The 19,562-nt window shown below is 38.8% G+C and overlaps 1 protein-coding gene and 1 long non-coding RNA gene across 2 annotated transcripts in view; both read right to left on the bottom strand.

The window, feature by feature from the left end:
• Positions 1–19,562, bottom strand: part of LOC311630442 — a 930,538-nt gene that overhangs the window by 357,203 nt on the left and 553,773 nt on the right. The window lies entirely within an intron of this gene.
• LOC311630436 (guanine nucleotide-binding protein G(q) subunit alpha) overlaps positions 1–19,562 on the bottom strand; it is a 263,324-nt gene that overhangs the window by 42,984 nt on the left and 200,778 nt on the right. The window contains exons 4-5 of the mRNA XM_084899433.1: positions 16,381–16,509; positions 14,617–14,746 (exon numbers count right to left, since the gene is read on the bottom strand). Of these exons, the coding sequence (XP_084755559.1) occupies positions 14,617–14,746; positions 16,381–16,509 (259 nt within the window). The remainder of the gene's footprint in view (positions 1–14,616; positions 14,747–16,380; positions 16,510–19,562) is intronic.

The following is a 19,562-nucleotide window of genomic DNA, read 5'->3' as shown; positions in this document are numbered from 1 at the left end:
AAAAAAAAAAAAAAAAAATCAAATCCTGTCAGCATAACATTAGTTATGTCTAATCATATCATTTTTAGGACATGATTAGAGAGAAGAAGAGAGGGAAGGAGGAAGGGAAGGAGAGATGGAGAGAGGGAGGGAGGGACGGAGGGAAAGAGGGAGAGAAGAAACAATGACCAGATGCCTTCTGTAAGCATTGGACGGGGGGTCAAACACACAAGCCAGGTACATGCCCTGACCAGAACTGAATCTGCAACCTGCAACCCTCCGGTGCATAGAACAATGCTCCAACCAAATGAGACATTCAGGCCCTGCTGATCTTCAGTTCCAAATGGACTGGTTAATTTTAATGGCAAGTAGAACAGCAATATACACTTTTTCTTTGAGGATTCTTTTATATCAAGACTAGAGACCCAGTGCATGAAATTCATGCACTTGGGGGTAAGAAGGACCCCTTAGCCCAGCCTACACCCTCTCGCAGTCCAGGAGCCCTTGGGGAATGTCCAACTGACGGCTTAGGCCTGTTACCAATGGGAGAGGCAGGAGAAGCAGGAGAGGCTCCCGTTGCCGCTGCTGCACTCACCAGCCGTGAGCCCGGCTTCTGGCTGAGCAGCGCTCCCCTTGTGGGAGTATACTGACCACCAGAGGACAGCTCCTGCATTGAGTGTCTGTCCCCTGGTGGTCAGTGCATATCACAGTGACTGGTTGTTCCGCAGTTCTGTTGATTTACATATTAGCCTTTTATGCCTTTGGGATTGGGCCGAAACCAGCTCTCCAACGTCCCCTGAAGGGTCCCCGATTGTGAGAGGGCACAGGCCAGGCAAAGGGATCCCACCAGTGCATGACTGGGGCCAGGAAGGGACACGGGAGATTGGCCAGCTGGGGAGGGACTGTGAGAGGCTCCAGGGTATGTTCGGCCTGTCTCGCTCAGTCCTGATGGACCAGATCCCAGCAGCAAGCTAACCGACTGGTCAGAGCGTCTACCCCTTGGTGGTCAGTGCACATCATAGGGAGTGGTTGATCAGCCTTAGCATATCATTAGCATGTTATGCTTTGTTTGGTTGAATGGACAACCGGGCACTTAGCATATTAGGCTTTTATTATATAAGAAGGGTCTTCTGACAAAATCTCTCTCTGAACTTTCAGTTAAGGAATCAGTTCTCCAGGTTCTACTTTTACATAGCCAAACACTCAGAGTCTAGACCACTGGTTGGCAATTGCGGCTCTCGAGCCACAAGCAGCTCTCAAGCTGTGATTTGCCACTCTGTTGACTAATGAGTTTGCTGACAACTGACCTAGACTCTTGATTCCAATAATTACAGGCTGTTGTGATTAAGCCCCTATCCCAGTGGTCGGCAAACTCATTAGTCAATAGAGCGGCAAATCGTGGCTCGCGAGCCGCAGTTTGCCGACCACTGGTCTAGACCAACCTGGTGGATTCTGAAACCAGTGGGGAACTTCAATTAACAGTCCTCTTAGACTGGTGTTTGGCACCATCGAGATTTCTTCTCCTGGAACATTAGTTATGCTCTAATAATGCTCTGAGTGGTGGTTTTGAGTCAAAAGTGACTTTTGGATAACCCACTCTGATGACAACCAAATGGAATGAGAGCTAATCCAGAGAATCCTTTAAACCCTGGCCAGTGATGTGCAGACCCGGATGAAACAAGGTTGTGTGTTGTCCCAGATACAGAGGCTAGTCTTTGCTCCTTGAAACCCACTGGAGTACCGCCCTATATCAAACAGCCAAGCAACTGTTATAAAAACATATCAGTCAAACCACAAAGACAGGGGGCAAGGTGCTGGAGAGAAGCAGCAGGGATTGCAAACGCTACTCCACGTTCACACAGCTCTATAACCCAGGCGGGCAGAAGGTTAGATAAGGATGCATGGGTTTCTCATCTACTGAGACTATGATATTCTCTCAAAAGAAGAACACAGACTGTAATAACTTCAACAAGAATGACTTGTTCTTGGTATAAAAGATAAGCAGGATCTAATGGGGATTGTGTACTTGGTTAAAGAAGTAGCTGCAAGCACCAGTTTCTCCTCATGATGTGAGTGCTAACTGGTTAATGGGACCGAATAATTAGCAAAATGATTGGCACAATTTAGGAAATTTCAGGTTAGGGTCTGGAATATTAAGAATTCTACATTACTTTCATTGTTTAAAGTGATACATATCATTCTACAAGATTAGGTTTAAAACTTATCTTTCGTGTGTTTTTTTTTTTTTAAAGGCAGTCTCTTGGGGAAGAGAGAAAGGAAGACCATATTGATCAATGAATGCTCATTCATGGTCTAATAATGAGTAGAATGGTTCTTATCCAGTTAGATGTTGGTCCATTTATAATGAGCTCAATGCCTGGAGGATCTGTGGAAAGGCTGGTAAACACTGTCCATCCCAAGACCCAAAAAAAACCAACCAGAATCTCCACTGAAACCAGAGACCAGAGCCTGCCAAACTCAAAAGGACAGGGAGCTTATTATCAGTGTCAACAAAAGGCCTTTGTCAGAAAAGTCCCCCTCCCCTGGTGTTTTTCATTACCGTCCTTTCCTTTGGAAAGGGCTCTGCTTCTGTGTGAGCTAGCATCTGAAATTCCAACCTGTGGAGCCTGTAGCCAGTGGCTCAGACCACCCTACCTTCCAGCTCCAGTATCATAGGAGCTTTTCCTCTTGTTTGACAAGTCCCACAGCAAGACCTCCCTACTCAGGAGGAGAGGAACTCAACAGCACAGACACGCCGGTCATCTCAGAGAATATGAATTAAAACAAAAAGAGTGTGTGTGTATCTGTGCCAAAGGAGCTCTCACTGAGCACAATTCAGTTTGGAAATGGAATCACAAAGCAAAGATAAACCTGTTTTAAGATTTTTTTGGGGGGGGTTAGGGAAAATAAAACACTGCTTTCCCTGGTTGGTCTCTAGTTTTTATAATTAGTTGGGTGTTTTGGGAGTGTGGGGTGGGGAGGGCAGTGCATCTATCATTATTCCAGTTCAAAGGGCAATTCTGAGATGGGCACCTGTGCACCAACAATGTGTGTTAGGAACTCAGCTTAATGAAAATAACCTGAGAGCGAGCTCTTTAAACTCCATGCTGTCCCTGCCCCTTTGTAAGCTGGCAGCCTATTTAAAGGGTGTGGGGGTACTGAGGGGGGGAGGGGCAAACATTAAACCTAAGTTTGGCTGCCATGCTTTTGTTGATTAGCTTCTGACCAACCTCCCTGGACGTGCCAGCCTGGCGCTGCCATGGAAGGGAGGCAGGGAATGGCCTGGTAATTACAGGATGCATCAAAATGCTGCAAATTAATCAGGAGTAACATAGTTATATGTAATTTCTTTAAATGAGAACTCAAACTACAAGGCATCAGGTGGCATTAAGTTTAACAGAGAATTAAAGCTATAGTCCCCTTGTAAGTACTGTGCCCCGGAGCACAGGTGAGCACTGAGGGTGTCCCCAGCACTCTGGGTGCAGGCAACAATGATTCCAACTACTCATCTCTCAGTTTAGTGGGTAGTGGGCAGGACTGGCTACCTAATTTACAGGGCCTCATGCAAAACAAAAACGTGGAGCCCTTATTAAAAAATAATTTAAGATGGTGACATCAGAGGATAATTAAACCAAACATGGGAGCTGCATGAGATCGCACACTTGTGAAGCCATGCCTGCTGGTGGAAGACTTTGAATGTTAACACATACAAATTAAGTGGAGCCCAGACCGGTCTGGCTCGGTGGGTGGAGTGTCAGTCTGCGGACTGAAGGGTCCCAGGTTCGATTCCGGTCAAGGGCATGTGCCTTGGTTGCGGGCACAACCCCGATGGGGGGTGTGCAGGAGGCAACTGATCGACGATTCTCTCTCATCCATGTTTCTAGCTCTCTATGCCTCTCTCTTCCTCTCTGTAAAAAAAATCAATGAAATATTTAAAAAAAAAATTGAGTGGAACTTACGGCTATAGCAGATTCTGATAATTACTTTTATTTTAAATTAAGTCACAGAAAGAAAAATATATAAATATTGTACTCCACACAAACCAAACAAAAACACAACCCTGTTGACTGGGAAGTTGGGAACAACCCTCTCCCATCTGGGGCTTGGTGCTACTCCATCCAAAAGCCCAGCAGATCCCAGCTCCAGGCAGACCACCTTCCCTCTGCTGGAGTGGAGAGCATTGTGCAATGTAGACCTGAAACCTTTCTAAATTGTGGTCCACATTAAAAAAATACATTTCAGGTTGTATTTACTAGTAGTACACACACACACATACACAATATAATGGAAACAAAGTTTCATAAAACAATAATTCCAACTGATTGTGAGTCCCTTTGACATTTTCCGTTCCATTTTATTTGAATCTGTTCTATTTCATTTTTAAAAGATACTATTCATGCCGAAACCGGTTTGGCTCAGTGGTAGAGCGTCGTTCTGTGGACTGAAGGGTCCTGGGTTCGATTCCGGTCAAGGGCATGTACATTGGTTGCGGGCATATCCCCGGTAGGGGGTGTGCAAGAGGCAGCTGGTCAATGTTTCCCTCTCATCGACGTTTCTAGCTCTCTCCCTTCCTCTGTGTAAAATAAATAAATAAATAAATAAATAAATAAATAATAGATAGATAGATAGATAGATAGATAGATACTATTCATGACCCACCATCTGGAATTCAAAACCCAGTAATGGTTCCAATTCACTGAAGTGTTGAAACCCACGATGTAAAAATACCATTATCGTGGCCATTGTTGTCTCTGCCACATGTGCTCTCCTCCATGATGCCCTTTTTTGGAAACAAGGTGCCTCTGACCTGTGGGTCAGTGTTAACTTACTATCAACACACTACATTTCTGTCCCTAAGATTTTCAATTTGAAGTTGGAGTGGAAACTCCCTTTTCTCTTGGGTTGCTATGCTGGAGGAACAAGGTGATTCAAGGTTTGAGGAGAAAGATGTCCAACCAAATCCCTGTTTTAAAGAGCCCCCTGACAGCTTCCTGATGGCATGAGCCACTCCATGCTTGAGCTACTTGGTGGGAATTTCTGTCTTCTTCAACCACAAAGTCATGACTAATATATACACTATGATAAATAAAACATGTAAGCAGATAACAAATCTGCTATGAATATGAGCTATATCTTTAAAAGCCCTTCCTTCTGTTATTCCAAAAAGAATTTTCTTAAACAAAAGCTTCCTTGTTTTTTAACATTTGCACAAATAATACTTTCTCACACATTTTATCTTATTGAGCAAATATCAGTTAAGCCTAGTACTCTGGCTGGAAGGCATAAATGTCAAATCAAAGAGTTCTCTTAAAGATGATGTTTAGAAATGGAAGTTATCACTGCATTTCTTTCACAATTAAGATTATAATTGTACTATGAACTGACATTTACTAGATGTCTCTCTGATGCAGTAAGTTTACTATTAATCCTCATAACACTTTCAGACGAATAAAATCCTCATTTTGTACATCAAAAGAGAGGCACAAGGATATTTTGTTCAAGATTACTCAGCTTGAAAGGGTGAAGATGGGATTCAAACAAGGACTCTCTCTTAATTTCCCTGTTGCCTCTTTAGAGACTGTCTTGAAGTATTATACATCATGGCAGCCCAAAGTCCTTCAAAAGAGACCCCTGTTCACTATTCCTTTTTTAAAGCAACAATTCACATTACATGAATTGGCAATTTAAAAAATATATTGCTTTTATTCATTTTTTTTTCATAGGCCCACATGTGGAAACATGGAGCTATTTCTAGCAGATTTAACTGAAAGAGAAGAAACCAGAATGTCAGTTATTCATGCCCCTGAATCTTAGTCTAAGCTCTCTCAAGAAAATGTCATGCAATCTGGACCCTGTTAAACATTTAGCCTGAAGTCCCATCAAATGTGTTATTTTTCTTGAGAATAACAAAGCCCCAGGTGATTATCTTAAGCTTTATAAAAATGCAGATTCCCTGCTAAAAGGCAAACTCTTCTCTTTAAAAACAAAACAAAAACAAAAAAGGGGGGGGGGGGGGGGAATCAGATGGTACTTAAGAAAGATCCCAGTTGGTTAAGCCTGGCGTTGAGCCCACAGCATTTTCATTTGATCATCTGCAATGTAGAGCTTTCGTCTACTTTGAGCTTTAAGCACTCTGCATCTGCTCCATGTAAAATGAACAAACAAGAGTTGAGGCAAATCCTGCCCTCATAAAACTGTCTCCCTTACTTCAGTAACTCCTTAACTTGTATTATTTCTACAGGCTGACTCAGTTTTGAAGGCATTTTGAGTAAATTGATGGAAAACTGATGTTTTCTAATACTGCTAAGCTTCTTTGACTAGTTATTTGTACTGATTCTTTATTCACTCATAACTCCATCTTATCCTTCTTAAAACTACTAGGAAATCAGAAAGCAACCTAAAAAATTATTTTTATTCAACTAGATTTTAATTGATAAACACTTAAAAATTTAACTTCTAAAATATCTTATCATTTCTTTAAACATATATGTTCATAGAAAAACAATAAGAAAATATGTAAAATGCTTGAGAAAAAACACACAAAACTGCCCTTAATCCAATTATTCAGAGAAAATCCCTGCCAGTTTCACATTAATATTCCAGACATTTTTGTAAGCATCAATAATAAATACCTGTGTTACACTTCTTAAGAATTAGATACATGCTATCAATGTTATTTTGAAATAATTTCTTTACATTTATAATGAACTTTTTATCAATATTAATTATACATCCATATTATCATTTTAGTACTTAAATAGTATTTTATTTTTTATATATACTCTGGTTTCTAACCAATTTCCTACTACTGAATAATTAAGGTGTTTTCAATTATTCACAGCTATATACAATGCTGTGATGGACTATCCTCTATATATCTTTGAGATATATAGCCAATTAAACAATTTGCATAAATCCCTTTAAGTAAAATTGCTAGATTAAAGGTTTTTACAAATTACCATACGATTGGCAAATTGTACCAATTTATCCTCCTAGCAGCAGCATATAAGAATATCTATTTCTCTAGATCCATCTTTATTTTATTATTTTTTAATCCTCACCTGAGGATATTTTTTTCATTGATTTTTAGAGTGGAAGTGAGAGAGGGGGGGAGGAAAAAAGGGGGAGGAACAACAATGTGAGAGAGACACATTGACTGATTGCCTCCTGCAAGAGCCCCAACTAGGGAAAGAGATCGAACCTGCAACCCAGATACAATAATTGATCAAGCAGAGAAGAAATTAGGCTATAAAAGACTTGAATAATTCAATTAACAAGTTTGACTAATACACATAATGTAGAACCTTGCATCCAAAAATATGAAATCACAATTTCAAGCACACGTGGAACATTTATAAAGACTGACCACATACAAAGACATAAACAATGTTCTAAATGATGTATGATGAGCTACACCATGTTATGTTTATGGATGGTAAAACTCAATACTGTGAAGATGAAAAAGTAACCTCAAATTTAGCTATATTTTGACTAAAATTCCAATCAAATTTGTTGTTTGGAATTTGATAAGCTGAACTTAAAATTCAAATAGGAGAGTAAAGGACTAAGAGTAGTGAACAAAATTCTAAATAACAAGGTAGATCAATTTGATGCACTAGATATCAAGATAATTATACAACTATTGATTTGATAACTGTTATATTACTACAGGAGAAAGTCCCATGTGTGTAATAAAACCTGACACACATCACATGTGTCATTAATATCAGTGGAAAGGAGAACATTCAGAAGAGCTAACAGAATAAAAAAAATGTATTTGCTTAAAACCCTAAGAGACCTAAAAAAATAATCAAGAAAAATCAGAACAGAATCTTGGAAAGGACAAATGTAGAGAAGTGAGCCTATATTTGGGGCCACTCTCTCCACAGAGATATTTGCTAATTCTGGAGGTGGCAGCTGAGGGGCTCAGGGGTTAGGGCCCTAGTGAACTGTCACTGCTTTGCACTATGGCTACGCACTAGGAGTGAGGGGTTGGCCAAGTAAGCAGGGTCTACAGCTCAGCTCTTAGCCACCAGAAGGGATAAAATGAAAAAGACTACCAATGCCAACAGTTGGCAAAGATGGGAAGTGACAGAAACTTCCAGATATTGCTGGTGGGAGTATAAATTAGTTCTTTGACTTTGGAAAATGCTTTTGCCCCACCTACTAAAGGTGAAGATATATATTCCTTCTGTGCCCGTGATTCTACTCCTAGGCATATATCCAACAGGAAGTACACGTATGTGTGCCAAGAGACATTTACCTGATATTCACAGCAGCATCATTTGTGATATCCCCACACTGGAAACATATCAAGAGTCCACACACGGGAGAATGGACACACAAGCTGTGGTAATTTCATGCGATTGACTACTACATGGCAATGGAAATAAGTGGATTATGTAGAATGTATATTCCTTACAAACATAATGTTGAGTGAAAGAAACAAGACATAAAAGTTTATGTAAGGTTAAAATAGCATACTGTCTAGAAAATTATAAAAACACACTATTTAATTCCTTTTGTATAAAAGGGAAACACAAGTAAAAATTAGACTATAGTGTTCAAGAATGCATATTTAAGTATTCAAATGAAAAAGAAAAGCAAAGAAATGAACACCTTACAGGACAATGGCTACCTGCCGGGGTAGGGGCACCAGCAGGGTGTCAGTGGTCTTGGCAATGTTCTGTTTTGACAGGGTGTTGGACACATAGACATTTTGTGATGTCAGTGTGCTGCACATTTTTTATGTAAATGTATGTATTTTGTAATTTAAGAGGTTGAAAAACCATCAGTGGAGATGAATGATGAGTTTACTATTCAACAGATGGTACTGGGAGAACTAAACAGGAATATGGCAAAAAATATTAAATCCTTACTTCCCGTCATACACAAAAGTCAAGTACAGGTGCACAAAAGCCTAAGAAAAGCCTATAGAAAGCCTTGTAACTTTTAACAGAAAATAAAGGATATATCTTTATATTCTCGGGGAAAGGAAAAAAATTATTGAAGAAAATACAATAATACAACTAATAAAGAAAATGCCACTCAATGAAAGGTAATTTCTACATGTATAACCAGCAAACAATAACCACCAAAATAGGATTAAAACTGTGTCTACATTTCTTTAAAAAAAAAAAAAAAAAAAAGACAATTCTTTGGGGTTGGCCTAAGGGGGAGAGAATGGGCAAGGCTAAAAAAGGTAATTTGCATTAAAAACGTGATTGGCTGAGAAGTATGTGAAACACAGTAGGGCTTAATCACAAAATGGAATTAAATGGTGGTCTAAATAAATGAATTAGAGCCCTGTGTAGCAACTGGAAAAAAAAATCTCAAAAGCAATGCTGAGAAATGTATCAGGGAAATTTACATAAGGTCTTTAATTGTATCTGTGTCACTTTCTTTCTGTGAAAATATTTAAAGCAAATATGTCAAATTTTTAAGTTCTCCATAATTTTATACTTTTTTTGTTTTGCTGAAATTGTTTATAAAAACGGAAGTAGCCTGGCTTACGTGGCTCAGTGGTTGAGCGTCGACCTGTGAACCAGGAGGTCACAGTTCGATTGCCAGTCAGGGCACATAAGCGGGTTGTGGGCTCGATCCCCAGAGTGGGGCATACAAGAGGCAGCCATTCAATGATTCATTAATGTTTCTCTCTCTCTCTTCCTCTCCCTACTTCTGTGAAATCAATATTAAAATATATATTTTTAAAAAATCAGAAGTAAACAAAATCCACTTCCCTAGCTATTCTCAGTTTTATTCTTACATCAGGTGGTGTGGTTAGGACACACAGTATTGGCCCAAGACAAATACTGATATTACAGCACCAACTTACACTGAGGGAAGCTTACACAGCCCTTATGAATTCTAATACTTGGTTTCCTGGAGTACTACTGTCATGGATATAATTTTATGTCATAAATAAAATTTTTAACAGCATCTCTTAATGAAGTTGCAGGAGTCATTCAAGCTCAGCACCAGGAGAAACTGACTTTTTAAAAAAAATACAGTGAATCTTGTAACAGAGCACGATTATCTCCTTTTATTGGATGCTAAGAGATACTGATTAAATTTTGGACTACCACAGGAAAGATACCTGGTTGTGTTACTTGTATTTCACTTCTTAATCTCACCCCCCAACCCTAACTGTCCTTTCATCCATCCAGCCGTGACCTCTTGGATATGGTCAACACTCAATCACTGAGCGTTTGATTGAGCCAAACTATAATTCATCTTTAAAAAAAAAAACTATAATTCATCTTTAAAAAAAGATGCCAAACTATAATTCATCTTTAAAAAAAAAAAGAACTGCACAGATTATATTAATATGGGTTCAAGGTAAAATCTTTAAAAGATTCCCAATACACATCCACACAAAAAGTGTCCGTGTGTGTGCCTGCTCCCCCCACCCCCTTACCAGCACTGTCTCCAGTTTAGACTCATAAATGGGGATCAGAAAACTTCCTTCTAGCTTCTTTCAATGCAAATAAAGAAATTGAGAAAGAGTGAAATATGGAGGAAAGAGAAACAGAGAGTAATGAAAAGGGCAAGGAAAGGAGTTTCAAACAGGAACTAGTGGCTAAATGAGCAAAGGAATGAGGAAATGGAAAAGGGGTTACATATAGAAAAGTAGGGCGTCTTTCAGGAATATCTTTGCTAATCAGGCCACAAATCTGAGACAAGTATACCAAAGGCTGAGAAGCAAGATGTAGTTTCTGATTTCATAATCTAAATAAGAGTCAATAAAAAGGAGGGTTAGAATCAGTCTCATTGAGACTGCAGAGTTTAACCTAAGCTCTTACTTTTAACGACACTTAAAAGTTTCCTTTGGAATTCAAATTTCTTTTACTCCTCAATTTCTAGTCAGTTTTACCTTCAAAGCTGAATTTTATGTGGAAAAAAAAATTCCCAGAGCTCACTTGGAGTTTTTAGAGCAGAACAAAGTACATGTTTCACACGTTTAAAGAAAATGTTCAAACTTTGGCCACAGTTGAATGACTTAAAATTGACTTCATTCTGAAACCAAAGTAGAGGCAAAATATCCAAGGGAAATGCATAATTTAGACTACTTGTTTTAAGATAGTTCAAAATCCGATGAGCAATACTGGAACTCTGAGTTCCCAGTGAAGTCTACTGTGACCTGTGAGAATAATAATTAAGAATTTAGGGGCAGAGGAGAGGTATCTCAACCCCTTCTTCAAAGGGCGGTATTTTCATTCTATTTCCATGCTCCTGGCCACATCAATAGCTCCTCTCACTTTTCCTCTGAGTTTGACTCTAATTTCTGGAAGAGGCTGGGAAAGAGGGGAGAGAAAGCTGGCCCATCTTGTGTTCACATGGGGGCAGCCATCTTATGTGTTGGAGCGATGGTCAATTTGCATTTACTCTTTTATTTTATTTTTTTTAAATATATTTTATTGATTTTTTACGAAGAGGAAGGGAGAGAGATAGAGAGCTAGAAATGTCCATGAGATAGAAACAGCGACCAGCTGCCTCTTGCACACCTCCTACCGGGGATGTGCCCGCAACCAATGTACATGCCCTTGACCGGAATCGAACCTAGGACCTTTCAGTCCGCAGACCGACTCTCTACCACTGAGCCAAACCGGTTTCGGCTGCATATTACTCTTTTATTAGGACAGAGGCCTAGTGCACTGGTGGGGGCCAACTGGAGTTGCCCTGAAGGGGTGTCCTCAATCAGGGTGGGGATTCCCTTGGGGCATGGGGTGGCCTGGGCGAGGGGGCCTTTGGTGGTTTGCAGGCCAGCCATGCCCCCCGGCAATCCAAGCGCAGGCCCTGGTATCTGGGATTTACTTATCTTCTATAATTGAAACTTTGTAGCCTTGAGTGGAGGCCTGGGCCAGCCAGGGTGTGCAGGAAGCTTGGCTTCCTCCATTGCCTGGGAAACCCAAGACTCCTGTTTGCTCCTTGGCCACAGCCATTTTTGTTGGAATTTATTTATCTTCTATAATTGAAACTTTGTAGCCTCAAGTAGAGCCTGGGCCAGCTAGGGTATGCAGGAAGTTTGGCTTCCTCCATTGCTGGGGAAACCCAAGTCTTCTGTTTGCTCCATGGCCACAGCCATCTGGGCTGGGTTAATTTGCATACTCTCTCCTGATTGGTTGGTGGGCATGGCTTGTGGGTGTACCAGAGGTACAGGCAATTTGAATATTACTCTTTTATTAGATAGGCTAATGTGTATTGATAAACAAAATTTTCCTCTAGTTATTATGTAAACAAGTGACATACTAAGAAATAAAATAATGTATGTTTCTTACATCTTATAAAAGCATTATCTCATTTACGAGGTCTTTTAGGACAAAGTTGACTTTTTCTTTCTTCATTTTGGTATCTCTTTAGATTTCCTGGGACCCAGCACTTAGTAACAAGCCCTCAAAATATTTTTTATCTTGATTAAACATTTAAAGACATCAGAAATGTTGTCATATGTCAGCTTCTGAAATATGTAGTACGTCCAAAATACTACAACCAAGAATTATGATACAATAAACCAACACCAATATAGATAAAGATAGAAATGCATACAAGTAGTCATGTCTGCCACCCCCCCATTTGCAGGAAACATGTTCCAAGGTGGATGTCTGAAACTCTGGATAGTTCCAAACCCTTATACACTATGTTTTTTCCCTGTACACACATACTAAGATAAATTTTAATTTATAAATTAGGCATAGTAAGAAATTAATAACCAAAAATAAAATAGAAAAATTATAACAATCCTATGTAATAAAAGCCTAATAAGCAAATTGTCCCCTCAACTGGAGTTCGACCAGGGGCTGGGGCCAGTGGCAGCAAGTGGCTGGGGAAAGGAAGGCGCTCCTGGCTAGCAGCCACAAGGGACCCTACCCATGCACAAATTTTGTGCACTGGGCCTCTAGTACTGTAATAAAAGTCATGAGAATGTGGAAACTTATTAAGTAGGAAACTTTCATCTTTTCACTTATAAAAGACTGTATTGCTTCCCTCTGGCATATATGAACTACCCGCATCACTCCTCTTGTACTTTGGGGTCATTATTAAGTAAAACAGGGGTTACTTCAACACAAATACTACAATACTTTGATAGTCAGTCTGACAACTGGGTGACTAAGGGGTGGGGAACATCTATAGCACGGATATACTGGACAAAAAGGTGAGTCATATTCTGGGTGGGGACAGTGCAAGATTTCATCAAGCCACTCAGAATGGTGCACGATTAATAACTTATAAATTGTTTACTGAGTTATTTCTGAATTTTCTATTTGATATCTTTGAATCACAACTAACTGCAAGTAACTGAAATCACAGAAAGCAAAACCTCGGATAGGGGAGGGGTACTATTGTATAGAGATATTATAGCTAAAATTCTGACCGCAATTGATGAACTTAAATGTTAATAACATTTTCAGGTACTCTGCATTATAGCTACAGAAGGCAAACGTCTAACAAACTTTATTCTTAAAAATAAGTTCTGATTGATTCAAAGGCCCATATACTTGCACCCAGGAAAGATTCTGAAATGCATGAATAGGTAACTCTCAGCTCTATATGAAATAATTGTTCATGAATTCTTTATCAATACATACAAAAGAAATGCTATGGAGGATTAGATGTGTCTATTAATGAAGATATTAGCACTCACAGAAAAATAAAATACTTAAAAGGACTACGAAGCCAGATTCTTGTATACCTAACAGATGTACATTAAAAGTATATTTTAATATGCCAGACCTTATTTTAATCAGCTATTGGAGATACCTCACTTTCTTCTCATTACTTGCTACTCTATTACAAGTATATTTAATACTTACTATTTGTGTGTAAGTCTGCAGTCTTTACCTCTAGCAGGGTGTTCCAATGGCATCTTCTCCATTCCTCCAACACACATACTGAATTCCAGCTCAAAGTCAGTTTTCTATGCCCTTTAATTATATTCTATACTCAACTCTGACTCATCATCAAACCTTTGATATCCTCAAAATCCATATTTATAACCTGTTACATTTTCATGTAATGGGGAGGAACTTAGATTACTGAATCATGTATCTCCAGACAGGCATACCAAGGGCACTTTTTCAATCACTCCCTGCATAGAAGAGACAAAATTATGCTCTAAGAGCAGAAAGGCCACATCACCAAGACATCTCCTGGCTCCATAATGGACTGATTTAGAGACCAGCTGCAAAGCCACTCACACTTGCCAAGAGGGGTTTTGAGCTTTGAGTACTCTTTGGGACCCACCCACCTCACAAACAATGATTTAGACAAAATGAAAACAAAACCAAACAGGCTGACTCACTCTCCCACTCCCGACTCCAGCCTGCAGGGAGAAGGCTACAATACGATCTGATGACTAGCCTAAGATTTCTGTGTTATTTTCATTTTCAGAGCCTCTGCATAGTGTGAAAAGTATAAAATTGCATCTAATGAGAGCTGAACACACAGACCTGCTCAAACATCAGACAAAAGAACTTACCTTTCTGAGTGTACCGTGTACCATTTTATTTTTAAAATCCCCAAGTCAATAGTCAAGAAAGCAATGAAGTCAGTTTACTCCATGCCCCATGCCCAACATCCTATCATTTATTTGCATCAAATAATAAAATGACCACCCACTGCCTGTGCACAGGCACTCACCTCATTGTCGGATTCCACGAGAACTTGATCATATTCACTAAGCGCTACTAGAAACATGATAGAGGTGACATTTTCAAAGCAGTGTATCCATTTTCTTCTCTCTGACCTTTGGCCCCCTACATCGACCATTCTGCAAGGTTAACAATATTCATATTAATAGCATATAAAGATTAAAATCAATATAAAATAGTTTTACTTACAAAATTTAGGAAACATACTCTCTAAAGAGAATAGTCATCCAACTCAATTCAGTTGATACTTATTGAACAGCTACTACTAATTTTTTGTTACCTAACAACCAAAATCAAGCCATTCTGAGCAATAAATCATTGTGGTTAGCAGAATGTTACCAGATGTGTACAAAAATTATAACCTTGTAAAAAATAATCCTGAGCCAAGCCAAGCAAAATGGTTTTATTTAATCAAGCTATGGAATATATAAAATAAGTTTTATTTGTATTAAGCTCTAATGGCAAATACTGACTTCAGTTTATCTTCCTATAAAATGAGAATGAAGATCCTCATATATTTCTCAAAGATGCTAAAAATAATTGCAAATACATTGAGAAGATGGAAGATACTATACAAATCAAAATAGGTTGTGTTTGATGCTTCAGCTAAATACAAACACAACTCAAAAATTTAAGTAATCCACATGTTGAAGCTATAAGGAACCTTGGTGATATTTAATGCAATTGTTATATAGATGAAAAAAAAACAGGCTCAGAATCATTTCCAACATGTCTCCCACTTTGGGATCTGTCTACTAGAGCAGAGTATGGGAGCTAGATGCAACCACAGGTGCAGAGACTGATATGAAAAAAACAAACAGGGCTTTGGCAGGGACTGGTGGAGGGCCTGCTCATTAGAGTCTGTGGTAGAGTTACACAGCAAGAATCACACACTTCGACTTCACAGCCCTGCATTGCGTGCCGTTTTCCTCAATGGGATGGGCTGTGACAAGGAACTCAACACTCTACACTCAAAGAGACACTCAACATGCCTTCATTTCTCCCCCTGTGGTTTGTATTCTAACTAACAGTACAACTGAGTGATGGTGGAGTAAGAGATTGAGTGAAAGTAATCAGTATTGTTTACTTTTTTTCCTCACCTTAAAAAAAGATAATACCTATGCTAAAGTATTACTCAGAACAGCAGCTGTGAAGGAGGAAGTAATAAATTTTCACTCTATTTTCTTACGTAAATTTAGACTAGGTTACTCAATCCATATTCAAAATCATGTATTTGAAAATTTTCAAGCCATGTATCTTAGGAATATAAAGCATCCAGTGTTTTATTGCTGCTGAAGAACTCTGCATTGGCACCAGGGGGCTTGGAGGAAACAATGACCTGAAAGGGCTTCTGCCAACATGTAAGTTCTATTACTTTGGGGTCATAAGATTATTCAGATCTTATACAAATCTAAAAATACATCCATTGTCCTTGTAGATTAAATGAATCCCCCCAAAAATTATAATCAGGACAAATGTTTGATGAACTGATTTTGTTCAACCTTCAGCAAACCAAGATTTCATTCATTGATTTCCTGATAATTTAATCTGAAATGAGAAACCTGCCTACATATCTTTCCTCTGCTTCCTCTTTCAGGGACACATGGTTTCATTTTTGTGGATCTAATGATAATAATTGGTACAAAGGTGATACTGTTTTAAAACATACATATGATTTCAATATTTACAGCGTTCGCCACGTGTAGTCAAAGCGTAACAGTTCAGAAGTGGGTTGTATGGACTCAGTAACTACCTGAAAATGACACTTTGTAAGTCAAAGGGGTATTCGATGATCCCTGTGGTGGGGACTCGAACTCTAAGCACATCTTGTTGCGTAGGCAGGTAGGCAGGGTCGGCAACACGGTCCAAGTCATTAAGATAACTAGAGGAGGGAAGACACAATGAGAACGTCAGTGACGCCATCACACCACACCTGCCCATGGAAAGAGAAGGACAAAAATGAGTCATAAGAGCGAAGTGGAGAATAGAAAGAAAGATCTCAGGAAGTGGTAGAGAATTAGGGAGCTCAAAAGCTTAAACTTAACCTTCCATTGGTCAGAGCAAGATTACCTCTCTAGGGATTAACTGGTTCACTGTATTGCTCTTTGCTTCTCTTACAATCAATTAGAACTCAACCAAGAGTAAAGGGAGAGAAGAAAATAAATGAGTCGCCTATTCTCAACTTGTTTAGCAGGTCTGGTGGGTAAAACAGGAGTTTAAAGCAAATAGTTTTAAAATTATTTATACAAATGATGTTTGTATAAATAAACAGATAAGAGTTACATTTAAGGTCAGAATGCATTTTTTTTTTTTTTTTTACTTTTGCAGAACATGAGAGGTTCTTCCTAGAATGTATTTCCTTAATGCCTTAAAAGAGGACACAAAATACCTTATCCAAACTTCTGTCCAAAGTCTAAATCATTTGTGATTAAAGTAAAGCCACGAGGTTTCTAGTTATTGACGTAACACTGCCTAAGGTCAGGTATTCTCAGTGTTTAGTGTCACCAAACATAAAGTTTAAATTTATCAGCTTATATTTTTCTATTCCTTTTGGAGGAAAAAATCCCCATATATTTTTGAAATAATTTTAGACTCATAAGACATTGCAAAAATATTACAGAGAAATCCCTTACACCCTCCCCTAACTCCCCCCAATGGTAAAAACTTAGTAACCATAATACATTATCAAAACTAGGAAACTGAATTGATACAGTACTATTAGCTATATATACTACAGACCTTGTTTAGATTTCACCAGTTTTACACACACACACACACACACACACATTTGGGGGGATATATAGTTGCATGAAATTTTATCACATGTAGAGATTCGTGCAGTCACCACCACAATCAGAATACAAAATTGTTCTGTTACCACAAAGAAACTGCCCTGTGCTCCCATCCCAACCCTAAAGCCTAGCAACATCTATGTTTTCCATCAGTATAACTTTGGCATTTAAAAAATATTATATTCCGTTCACTTTTCATTCTCTCAAAGTGCAAAAATTAATCTCCAACCTTGAGAATGACATAATTTGATATAATTGATGACAGGTGAACGTGACTGTTCTGTGTGGCAGCTTCATGACTTCAAAGAGTCACAATATGGATATGGTTTCAGAACACAATTACTAAGTGTAGACACAAAGTAATGAACTGTGACTAAGAATTAAAGAAAAGATGGAGCCCTTCATAGAACTGAAAGGGACTAGAGCTGCAATATCTTCATGCTCACAAGTAAGAGGCAGTGAGATATGAGATGTATGACAGGGACTGTCTGGTGCAGAGCATGTTATAGCTCAGTGAGCACAAACACTCTGCTGATCTGACGTAAGGAGGTTGTCCAATCCATTGTTATTCCTGCCTTAGTACCTAAAGAGTGCCTGGCAAATAGCACTTAATTAGTATTTTTTGTTTGGATGGTTGGATGGGTTTCCTTTCAGCACTATTTAAATACCATTCATACTAATGGTGTTTCCATCTCAATGATATTGTTAAATATGAAATTAGGTGTTGAAAAAAAGTTATATTAAGTCTCTAAGATTCATGGAGTCATAAAATAGTGGAGTTAAGTCTTACTTTAACAAAGAAATAAAATCACCGCCTTTTTAGAGGTCTATTAATCCTTAAGACAAAAATGTGTCAGCCTAGGAATTCCTTCACCAAAGCAACTAATTATAATTTTGGTGGCCTTACCCCAAAACATCAATAATTCTCTAGCTTGCAATTAACTTTCTACAGACTTATCAGAACCAGCCTGGTATCTTTAATTGTTTTATAAAAAAAATTGGCTGGAGGACAAAAAGGGGGAGAGGCTGGAAGAACATGGGCATGAGAGGCAGGAAGGAAATATAAACGTGTACTGGGCCAAAAGTTTGAGTCCGTCTCCATGCACAGTCTTGGAATCATCTGATGGGGTTAACAAACCCATGTTCTAAGAGTTGTTCTGTATCTCATTCTGTAGATAAACTAAGCTCACCACACATTAATGCAAAACCAACTGGCTACTCTATGTAGATGGATTTTCCTGACTTATCAGCTCCTTGATTTGAAAAACTTGAAATGAATGTACATTTTGAAACCTACAAGATCAACATTTGTTTAACTTCTATATACAGAATTTTAATTTAGAGAAATCAGAGAACTTCTCACTTTCATTGGCAAGCTTGCTCAGAAATATGCTGCCCAATAAGCCATTTCTACTCACTTAACCCAATAAGCAGAGGTCAGAACAGAGGGTGGCTAATTCTTGCATATAAAGTGCTGTCGAGTTCCTGTGGTGAAGAAGAATTCTCGGCTCTCTGTTCTGAAAGATGAACCATTCCATGTTTAAACACATTATTTGCACAGAAGAATTTAAAGAACCAGCACGTGCAATGGGAAAATACCTGCCACTCTGCACAGTAGGAACCCGGCTGGTCTCTCTACAATTTAGAGGAGTGAACTGAGCTCCCTGAGAAACATGTTCAGGTAAGATAAAATTGGGGCATACACCTGTGATAGAAAAACCACTTACAAGGATGTAGAGGCTGCCCTAAAAATACTGTCAGTGGTATCTCTCTGTGAACTGGGCATTACAGAGACATCAGCTGAGTATCTAAAACATCTTGTTCTTACAATAATATTTTTTTCCTCTTCACCTTTCTTATGTTTCTTTTCAATGCCAGTATAGTTAATGGAGAATAACGACAGGATAACCACAATGAACTACTGAGTGCTTGCTGCTCTGTTCCATCTGTTCCTTGCCCAGATAGGAACACATTTTATGGCACAGAAATGGCCCTTAACGATGTTCCATGCATTTCCGATTCCCTTGGAAATAAGCTGCAGTTCTTGCCTGATATTCTTTTTGCTTTGCCTCAGTTGGATGGTGGACAGAAAGGCTCACTTCACTAGGGGTAAAAAAGTTATTCTAGTTTAACTACAAAAATG

This window comes from Pipistrellus hanaki (genome assembly GCF_964339955.1).
Source record: "Pipistrellus hanaki genome assembly, chromosome: 11".
Classification (NCBI taxonomy): Eukaryota; Metazoa; Chordata; class Mammalia; order Chiroptera; family Vespertilionidae; genus Pipistrellus; species Pipistrellus hanaki.
The sequence above is the reverse complement of the archived record's forward strand: the minus strand, read 5'-3'. Positions and strand labels throughout refer to the sequence as shown.